Source organism: Coloeus monedula (genome assembly GCF_965178545.1).
Source record: "Coloeus monedula genome assembly, chromosome: 4".
In the NCBI taxonomy this organism is placed as follows: domain Eukaryota; kingdom Metazoa; phylum Chordata; class Aves; order Passeriformes; family Corvidae; genus Coloeus; species Coloeus monedula.
Window position 1 is genome coordinate 73448188 of NC_138784.1, and position 11070 is coordinate 73459257.

At 47.5% G+C, this 11070-nt stretch overlaps 1 protein-coding gene across 2 annotated transcripts in view; it reads right to left on the reverse strand.

The window, feature by feature from the left end:
- PODXL (podocalyxin like) overlaps nucleotides 1-9547 on the reverse strand; it is a 45101-nt gene extending 35554 nt beyond the window's left edge. For both annotated transcript variants that reach the window (XM_082280417.1, XM_082280416.1), the window contains exon 1: nucleotides 9447-9547. In XM_082280417.1, coding sequence (XP_082136543.1) covers nucleotides 9447-9492 — 46 coding nt within the window. In that variant the 5' untranslated portion in view covers nucleotides 9493-9547. The remainder of the gene's footprint in view (nucleotides 1-9446) is intronic.
- Between the last annotated feature and the right edge of the window lie 1523 nt (nucleotides 9548-11070).

Genomic DNA, 11070 nt, shown 5'->3' on the forward strand with positions numbered 1-11070 from the left:
CTTCTTCTTCTCCTCTCTGTGACTGTTGCCTTAAACAGAGAAGTTTCATTTGTCAAGCTTTCTGGAGAAAATGCTCTCATGTTGGATCAGCAAGGGGACACATCAGAACAGGCTGGATGAGGGGAATGGGCCACAATCCATCAAGGCCAAATCTCTTCCTAACTTTTGAGAGGCCAGATTTTATCATCTAGCACCAAAAAACCCATTAAATACATTACAGTGAGAATAAAGCCAACCAGGACACCCGTGGCACTTGGGGAACTCGGATTTTCCAACACTAAGTGGGGCTGGATTTGGATGTGAGACAAAAACAAGGCAGTCAATTAAAGAAAGCCTTGTTAATTTTTGCTTCTCTTTAATTGCTTTCTGCCCACGCTATGGGCAGATGTCCAGGGTATCCAGACATTCAGCATGGGATAGCCAGACAGCCAAAAAGTTATGTGCAAAAACCTCAGCTATCCACTGAAATTCCCTCTGCAGGTCAAGGAGAGATGCATTCAGCTGCTCCACCAACAGTTAATTCCAAGCTGCGAAAACAACTGGAAACTGGCAGCCAAAAAATAAAATTGTCTCCTCTCCCATTTTCAACAGTAAAAGTGAATTTTAAGAGAGCGACTCCCGTTTATTTGAAACCCTCGAGAGACACAGAACAATTCATTTCAGTCACTAACTCCATCACAGATTGATGCTCCAGATTTGCTCAGTGAGTTGCTTAGCACTAAACTCAAAAGTTTGTTGAAAAGTTTATTGCGTAAGGTCCCCAGGTCCTCGGTTATTTGATGTATCTCAGAGGAATTTTAAATGCTCTTTTGCATTTGTCAATTTAACATAAATTTCCTCTACAAGCAAAGAGTGATTTCCACCAATAAACCCTAAATTAGTTTTATTCATCATTACCAGGGATGACTCCAGAGATGCATAAATTAGAAATCAAAATAGAGAGGTCTCAGGCTATAAAATTCCTTCAACAAATATGTTCAGAGTGTGCCAGCCCGGTTAGAAAACACAGTTGAAAGGCAAGAGTGGGCTGTAAATCTCCAAGCTTTACAATGAGGAGATTCAGCCCTGCTTAAGAGATACAGCTATGAATTGTAAATGAAAAACATGATTAAAATCAAATCATTCAAATTATGACTTTCTCCTTCCGTATTTTAAGTCGTGATTAAAATTCATAATTTAAGCCACATCAATTTAAATCAAAGCACCCTGCCAGTAAAATGAGGTTTTGAACCCTTTGCAAGGCTTTAATGAGAAAAAAAGATCATTCTCCTTTTAAATACGGTTAATAGGGATTTATTGGTGCCATTCATGGGCAGGAACTGTCTTAGAAGCCCAAAAACTCACATGGGCTGAGAGCCTTGAGGGCTTTTTTTAGACATCTGGGAAAATTTCAAGGAAACAAAATAATTGTCTCTAATAGGGTGTTGCATTAATCTCTAAACTTTCTTTTTCCGCAGTATTCCACATGCTGCATGGGGCAGGAAAATTTATTCTTTATGTCAAAGAGATCAGCATCTCTCCTTGGCTTTTGGCATGGGAATGACCCTGAGGCTCGGGAAAGTAGAGGTGATGGGGAGATTAACTCCTGCACGCTTGAAATTTGGGCTCAAGGCTGTGAATTTTGCTTTCTGACTTCACAGCTGATGGGATGCCCTGTCCCATTTTGCTTGTATTTTTCTGTGATCGTCTCTCAGTTGGATCAGGATTTTTGGGAGCCCCAGAATTGCTTGTTCATGGCATTTGCAGCACAGGTATCACGGCTTTTTGTCGTCACACAGGATTTTGGGGGTGTTTACGGCGTTGCTGTGATTTGTGTGCCCTTAGAATGAGGCAGTGGAGAGAACAAACACTTCTTAGCATTGTGTCCAACCAGATCAGGGGGCTGATCCATCTAAAAATGAGACCAATATTAGAAGCAAAAACAAACAAAGAAGAAAATAAAACTGGGGGAGGCTGTTTTATGCCTTTACTGAGTGCTGCTACTTTCTCCAAGAATAACCCACGGGAACAAATTCTTGTTTGTTTATTTGTTATTTTTATTCATTTAGACTCCTAAACCAAACCAGGTTGCCAGCAGAGAGGTGGCTGAAAAAATGCATGATGAGAATACTGGTTTGGAGTTGAGCAATCACATCCCTCTTTGAGGCTGCTCCTTAGTAACTGTCTCAGAAAACTTTCTCCCCTTACCTGTGCTTTAAACATTTCTTCTGTTGCTTGATAAATTAGAGATGTCCAATGAGGACAACTTTACTGCTTATTTAATGTGGATATAGATATATCTCAAGAACCTTGGTTACTTGATGTTACTCCAGTAAAATCACTGCTAACCAGATCTGTGCTGGCACAGAGCATCTCTTTAAATACTCTGCTTTTTCTCACAGTCAGGGCTCACGGTATTTTGATAAGCAGCACATAATAGTCACCCTGAGAGCTCTCCACTCTCCACAGCCTGCAGCAGTATCATTTAAACTTTTCCCTTTTTTTCCCCCATTTGCCTACGTGACGGAATGTCTTATCTCGCCCTCCTGCCTTTGGACTCCAGGGAGGAGGGGAAAAAAAAAGTGGTCTTTGCTATTAGGTTTCAAAGAAGGACTTTCTCCTTCAGAGTTTCTCCAAGCCTTTCTGAAGAGCCTTTCAAGTCCCCTTTGTCCAAGTTAGAAATTGGGTATTTTTCTCTTTGCCTGTATCCAGCAGAAGCCACTTGGAATAAATGTCTAACAAGGCAGTCTCCTCATTTCTCTACAATAGATCTGATACATATTTAAGTACCAGAGCTTAATTTCTAAGCCAATTTCTACCTCCTCCTCCTCCAGTTAAATTTGCCAAAATCAATTAAGGCTGAGAGAGAACATTTCAGCCTTTGCCATTAATAACCGAGGCCTTATTCTTGCACTGCAAAATGACCTTCCTTCCCCCTTTCACCACCCTCGTCAGCCATGTGGCCTCAAACCAAAGCTCCCTGCACACAGAGCCTGTGAAACAGAGAAAAAGCCACTGGATTAATCCAATTTTTATGAAGGATGATAAGGATAGGAACCGGACCTCAAAGCGACATCTAAAATGGGACTGACTCAGAAATTTAAAAAACTACATTTTCAATTTTGGAGGAGCTTTTAACGCAGGTCCCATCTCTGCCTATTTCTAAGGATCTGTCCTGCACCTGACAGCAAGCACAGATTTGGTTTTTAAGCCCAAGGACCGTGTTCTTCTTATTTGCCTGTTCATTTTGCAGCCCTTAGGGTGCACTCCTGACCCACCAGCAAGAAGTTCTTCCAAATCCCGAAACTAAATTTTTAAAATGTTTTTAAGCACGTACAGACAGTGTTACACAACATAAATGTTTCCAGGGGCAAATCCTGGATATATTTGATGCGACATCAGGCCATATTGGGGATCATTTCTGGAAACAAACATCTCTAGTGGATAACTCATCCCAAGACACATCTGGATTGCCTTCAGATGCAGGTGGATTCAAGGATAACTCAGCTTCAACCTTAAGTATCTTAGTTAAATATCTGAACCTGCATGGCCTTACCCTGGGTCCCTCAGTGGGAAGAAAACACAGAAGAGTCACACTGTGACTTCCAACTTTCCCTTCCTCCTCAAGTCCAGTCGTCTCAGTTTGTCCAAAGAAGATCCCATTCCCTTCCCGCTGCTACCCAACCCCAAGACACAGAATCCTGGACATTATTCACAAATGAAGTCCTGCTGAAAACTAAATCTCAGCCTGGCCTGTTCCCTCTGCTGGTTGCACATCTAAAAGTAGAAGTTCCAGCAGTGCTGGAATTCCCATCGCCCAAAAAAAAACGTTCGCCCCCGTTCCTTCCCCCTCCCGCTCTCTGCTGGGTGCTGAGACATCACACTGAGCTGACTTTAGTAAGTTGTCTGAATTCTCCCTGTGTCCTTGCAATGCTTTGTCACCAAACTGTCACCGGCGTCTGCTGAGAGCGCCTGGCCTGCGGCCAAGCGAGGCGTGAGACGCACGTTATTTACGGGGCAGAAAAGGTGCCTGCAACATGCAGAGCTGCAGGGATGCAAAGATTTGCTAAACAGGCACATCTGGTGATGATGAAACTTCCATCAGCAAGACCTGGGACCCAACAGGCAGATGAGCAATGAAGGATATCGCTGCTTGTGGAGTTTGGAGCAGCTTTGTTTCAGCTCTTGAAGGAGAAAGGGGTTTTTTCTCTTTAGGGTATCCTGGCATTTTCTGGTTCCTAATGGATTTCAGCAATATTCAGTGCCACAGGCTGGCTCTAAGACACACAACAGCTCAAATCCAGTGGATACAGGCACGTAACCCCCAAAAGCCACCCCAAATAAGCCACCACAGAGCTCTGCACTCCCTGAAAGCAGTAAGGTTACTACTGCCATTTTCTAAGATTCCCCTAAATAATCACCATTTCCAGCATTTTTTGCAATTCAAAGCCAGCAGGTTTGAAACAGGCTTAGTCACCCTTGAAGGAACCTCAGGTTTACTGTGAGGCCCTGGCACAGGTTGCCCAGAGAAGCTGTGGCTTCCCCTGGATCCCTGGAAGTGTCCAAAGCCAGGCTGGACAGTGCTTGGAGCAACCTGGGATGGTGGAATATGTCCCTGCCCATGGAATCATGGAATCATTTGATGGCTAACATGCCAGGTCCACCATTAAACTGTGTCCCTAAGCACCACATCTACATTTTTGAACGTTTCTCGATATTATTTGTACCGCAGCAGCCCCACCTGAGAGAATCTCCCCACCCCTCACCACTCACTGCACAGTCTCTCCACCAAACACAAGAAAAATACAGAGAGAAATTCCACCACAGCCAGTCCTTTAAACAGCATTTCACCTCTTCAGTTCATAGCTGAAAAAAAATCTTATATGATTTTTGTACAGCAACAAGGAAATTATCTGATTCTCCCCAGCTCTGTCTGCCTTCCAGACAGGGCTTTTTAGCATAAAAATCAGCAGGTTTTTGGATAGCCCCAGTGCTTAGGCACCTCTGGAGCTGTGATATGGGCAGAGCACATCCCTCCTGCTTGTTTTGAGTGGATCTTTGTTTTCCTCAAGGATCCCCAGAGCAAAACACCATGAGGCTTCAGCCCAACAAGTACATAATCAGAGCAGTTAAAACCCAACAAAGCTCAGAGAAACTGTCCCCAAACCTCCCAAATAACGAAGCACAGGAGGAAGCACCCTCACCCTGGGGTGTGGGACACCATCCCACCAGGCAGTTCAGGGAAAAAAAAATAGGGATTTTTTTTTATTAAGCCCCAATGGCAGACAGAGAGGTTTTTGGGAAAGATGGGTGGCACATCCCCAAAGGACCAGCAAGACCCCCATGCAGAGTCAGGGTGGTCTCACAAACTGCAAGAGAAAGACTTGATGGATTTTTTTTTTGGCAATTCCAAGCCCAAAGGAACTGCTCTCTGCAACGTGGAGTATTTGGCAAAGCCCTGGGGGCTGCAATGGGCAGAGCACAGGTAGCTGCAGAACAACAAAGGCCAGATGACTGCGTGCATCGCTTAGAGAGTGGGAAAAAAAAAAAAAAGCAAGGTTTGCTCAGGATCTCTCTGTGAAGGAAAGGGCAGGCATTGCAAGAATTCAGAAACAACATCCTTAGGTGGAGATGGGCCAGTTGTGGAAGGAGCTGAGCACGTAAACAGGCTCTCGAGCAGGAAGTTGGCAGGAGCATGTGAAAGCTCTGGAGCGAGCTGGTGAGATTTCACATGCCTGCACATGGGGAATGGACCCGACCGGGCCACCCAGATTCCTGCAGAGTTCAAACCCTCTCGTGCTGTTCTGCTCTGGGCAGAGCTGAGGGTGATTCTTGGTCATGCAGGAGTGCTGTCAGGCTGGGAACAACACTGGAAGTCAGCTGGATATTCAGGTTCACAACCTGCACATTTTTTTAAGTGTCACTCCCCACCAGCTCAACAGCGGGGAGGGAGGGAGGAATTCCTGCACATCCCCAGGTGGGTTTGCCATGGGCTTCATCCCACCTGGACCACCTGGAGATGAAATTGCTGAAGGCACCTGAGCTTGGTGTTTGAGCCCCCGTAGCACAGTGCAGCTCAGGCAGATGTTACAGCAGTGTCTCACCTCCACAGAGCATCACCCTGTAAGGAGAAAACCCCACTCACCCTGTCCTCCCTGGCCCTGCAGAGCTTCAGGGGGCTTTGGGGGTTGTGGTGGGTCTTTGGGGACAGGGCAAAGGGGCCACCCAGAGCAGCATCATGGATAAAGGGGCAAAATTTAGGGCATCTAAACCTCACAGCTCCTCTCTGCTGTTGTAGAGTGATAAAACCCCCAGGATAACAGGGGGGCATTGCACAGCCAGAGGGATACTCACTGTCTGTAACTGACCTCCGAGTGCCCAGAAATACCCCAGAACTCATGCTGGTGGCTTTAGACCTTTTAGAAGTGCAGATGGGGAGAGAAAATGCATGGTTTATAGGGAAAATAATAACCAAAGTGCAACCCCAGCCTCCCTGGAAATTCTGAGGGCAGATATTTCCAGCCGGTCTCCCGTCACAGCAGCATGAATGATCACCCTCGTCACCAGCCTTTAGAGCAACTCCCTGGAATTAAATCGGTATATTGCATGGCTCCAGTTCCTTTCATCCAGGAATCTTCAAATGATTTACAAACAATTCTTTAATTAAGCCTCCCAAACAGCCCCCGGGGTAGTGTTACTGTGTCTGTGCGAAGACATTGCACTGCTAAAATGGCAAAAGTGTTCCAAAAATCTTATCAAAGTTCCTCCGAGACAAAATATATTAGAAGAAGCTCTCAGCTTTGATGCTGATTCTAAAATCCTCTGGTTAAACATTTTTTTCCTCCTCCTAGGGACATGGCCCCAATTGCCTCCTCCTGCCCGTGTCAGGATTAGTATTCAATGGATAATTTTTTTTTTTTTTTAAAAGCACATCTTTGACAGCTCCTGGACAAGCACGAACTCCCAGTACCAGAGAACTCCCAGTACCAGGGAGGTACCCTGGGAATTCAGCTTTGGGAATGAAAAGCGGTGTTTTGGCAACAAGGATTTCAAACCCATCAATCCGTGGTTTGCCTTGAGCCGGGTGCTTGATCTCTGGTAAAAGCCCTTCCTGCCCTTTTTTGCCCCCAGGACAGGTTTGAGCTGTGGCTCTTTTGAATCCCCTGAGAATAAAAAGTATTGTTTGTCTCTTCCTGATGCAATTTTGCTATCAGATCCCCTGTGGGAATACGAGATGCAACTTAGAGAAACAATAGATAAAATAAAATAAAATAAAATAAAATATAATATAATATAATATAATATAATATAATATAATATCCCGTGAAGATGCTGTAGTGGGTAACTCTGAGCCTCTCTCTGGCTGGTGGAATTTAAAGATGTTTTTTGCCTAATGTCATATTTGCTGCATCTCTCTTTGTACACACTGGCTGTACCTTGTCTGAGGCTTATTTTCCTCTGATTTAAGCAGAGATATAAAGGGGAATCTCTCCAGAATCAGGGGATTGGGATGTACAAGCCTGGAAGTCAGTATTTCTAGGGAAATTGCTCTACCCCAGACAGCTGCTTTCAAAAAACTTCATCAACCTTGGGCTGGTTCTGCTTTGCCCCACACACCGAGGTTGTCACCCTCCAAAAACAAGCTCTGAAATCCCAACTCTCATTCCACATCCAATTTAAACACAGAAAATCATGCAGGCTCCATCCCAATCTCTATTTCTTAAGATATCCCAAATCTTACAGTTTCACTTACAAACCCAACTTCTTCTTATTTAAGGAGGAAGAAAAAAAAAAAAAAAAAGATGAATTTTGGGCTTTGAGTAACTCAGATGATCACAGCAGATACCAGTCTTGGGGTTAAGCACTGCTGGGACTCCGAGCCCAAACACTCAGCAAATAGGGATGCCGATCTTGGCCCCTAAGAAAGAAAATCCTGCTGCCAATACCCAGGGAGCAACATAAAAGCGTCTCTAAGGAGCTTATTTCAAAACTTAAGAGCAGCAACGAATAGCAGAAAACACTGTTTGGAAGGATTTAATCAATTAATTTCTGAGAAAGATGTAATAGGATCACTCCAGAGCGTTAGAGAAACAGGTTCCCAACACCATCCTCCAACTGACAGCCCGTTTTGTCCAATCCCAGTGCATTTATCACCTCATTTTGGAAAACAGATCAAAACCTTCTGAGCAGGCAAAGTCAGCTAAACTCAGCTAAATTCTGGCCAGCTCAAGAAGAATTGCATTAACAGCTCCTACTTTATGCCAATATTAATGATGCTCAGGGCTTCCTGAGTTTTAATGGGAAGAGAAATCTCTTTTAAAGCCCATGTTGGCATCAGGGACAGATGGGGGTTAACACCTGCTCACCACCAAGCCCTGTGAGTCCTGAGAGGAACAGGAAAGAAAACGGAGCAGGCAGAGATTTCAACCAGACCTCTGGGAATTCACCCCAGAGTTCAATCCCCAGGGCCCTGCCTCCACTTGTGCTTTTACCTCCGGAGCATCCCCCAGCTTTTGTTACCTTGAATAAAAGCACATTCAGCTCTGCAGAGGCTCTTCTGTGGCACATGGGTTGGAGCAGGATTTCACCTTCTCTTATTTTACTCTATTTTCTAAATTTCTTTTTAATTTTATTTTTTAAATTTTATTTTCATTTCGCATCTCCCTCGCCTTCCCTGATTACACGGGAGAAATGCCCCACTCCTCCCTACCTTTATTCACTCTGGAAAGAATCAGTGCATTTCCTTTCCCTGCTACTTTTCCATGTGGTTTATGGCCACTTCTCCGACAAAACACCCCACCAGAGAACCGGAACTCCCATTCCATCACCCCTGAACCCCAACACTACCACAGGACCCCAGGCACTGTTTCCTCTCCCAAACCTCCCCAGCACGACACATCCCTAAGTCTCCAGCTTAACCTTTTCCCAACTCCACCATCAACTTCCAGCAGGGAATTGCTGTCTCCAGCAGTTTTCCCCCCTCTCCTCCCGCGCCATCTCTGGCTCACGCTCCACGGGTGCAGCACCTGGCGCGCTGGACCGCGGCAAGAACAGCCCCACCACGCCGAACCCAAGGTCCCCCCTTGCTCGATGGGACCCCAAAAGCGGGGTGTGGAGCTCGACGCTCCGCGCATCGCTCTCCCAAGAGCCCCAAGCCCCGAGCGGGGGCTTTAGGAGAGGGATGCGGAAGGGAAGTGCCGGAGGGTCGGGCTCATCCCGCCGCAGAACGAAGCAGCACTGCGGCTCCCGCGCCCCAAGTTGCGCTGCCGCGGAGCGCTGGATGTGCCCGGGGTTCCGATAAGCGGCGCGATAAGCTGCAAGCAGGAGCCGGGTGGGCGCCCGGCGGCCCGCAGCTCCTTTTCCGCCAAACTCGCCAATAGCAACGGGAACAGCGGAGCGCGGCGAGAGGGCGAGGGATGCTTGAAGCGGGGAGGAAGGCACGGAAAGCGGCGGGAGGCGGCACTCACCGAGCAGCAGCAGCGGCAGCAGCGGCAGCAGCCCCGGAGCCCGCATGGTGCCTCGGCGCGGCCGTCCCGGAGCGGCTCCCGGCGCTCTGTCCCGGCGGGGCGGGCGGGCGATGCCCTCCCTCCCTCCCTCCCCCGGCCCCGGCCCCGGCCCCGGCCACGGCCCCGGCCACGGGCCCCCCCTTCCCCCGCCGCCGGGGGAGGCGCAGAACGGCCCCGGCCCGCCCCCGCCTCCGCCCCCGGCTCGGGGGGAGAGAGCGCCGTGGGATGGGATGGGATGGGATGGGATGGGATGGGATGGGATGGGATGGGATGGGATGGGATGGGATGGGATGGGATGGAGCGGGTAGCGAGGAGCGGGGGATGCACCTGCGGAGGGGAGGCGGGGGTTGGTTGGGATGGGGGTCTGGGGGGGATTTGGGGGTTTGATTGGAGGTGGGAGGTTGGAGAGGGTTTAAGGAGTTCGTTAGGGTGGAGGTGTGGGAGGGGGGATCTGGGGGTCTTAACTGCATGGAGGGATTTGGGGGTTTTGTTGGAGTTGGGAGGTTGGAGAGGGTTTAGGGGGTTTGTTGGGATTGGTGTCTGGGGGATTTGGGGTTCTCAGCTGCATGGAGGGATTTGGGGGTTTCGTTGGAGTTGGGAGGTTGGAGAGGATTTGGGGGGTTTGTTGAGATGAAGATTTGGAGTTCTTAACTGCATGGAGGGATCTGGGGTTTTCGTTGAAGTTAGGAGGTTGGAGAGGATTTAGGGGTTTTGTCGGGATTTGGGGGTTTTCGTTGGAGTTAGGAGGTTGGAGAGGGTTTAGGGGGTTTCGTTCGGATTAAATTTTGGGGTTCTCAAATGCATAGAGGGATTTGGGAGTTTCATTGGCATTGGGAGGTTGGAAAGATTTAGAGGCTTTATTGGGATTTGGGGTTCTCAACTGCACAGGGGATTCAGGGGTTTTGTTAGAGTTGGGGGCTTGGGGAGGACTTTGGGGTTTCATTGAGGTGAAGATGTGTGGAAATTTGGGGAGGGGATTTGGGATTCTCAACTACATGGGGGTTTACATTCAATTTAGGGGTGGATTTGGGATTTCCAATGGGATGGGGACTTGAGGAGTGGTGGGATTCCTGCCTGCATGGAGGGAGTTTGGAATATTCATCAGGATGAAGACTTTGGAAAGATTTGGGGTTTTGTCAGTGTGGGCATTTGAGGGGGGATTTGTTGTCATTCCCATCTCTGGGGGGGTGGTTGGGGTTTTGGTTGGATTTGGGATGTTGGGGAGGATTTGGGGTTTTTATTGGAATGAGAGGCATGAGGATGATTTGGTGTTTCAACATACATAGGAGTGATTTGGGGGGTTTCACTGGAGTATTTGGGGGTTTTTGTCATGGTGAAGACTTGTGAGGGATTGGGAGTTTTAATCTGGATAGGGTTTTGTAATTTTGGATTCCCACCCACATGACCAAGGATTTGGGATTTTTGTCTGGATGCAGACTTGGGGATCTCACTGGGATTCCCACCTGCAAGGCAAAAATGTGTGGGTTTTATCAGGATGGGCATTTGGAGGTGGATTTGGGATTTTCATCTGGATGGGGGTTTGGGGTTTGATTTCAGATTCACATCCAGGTGTGGGTTACTTGGG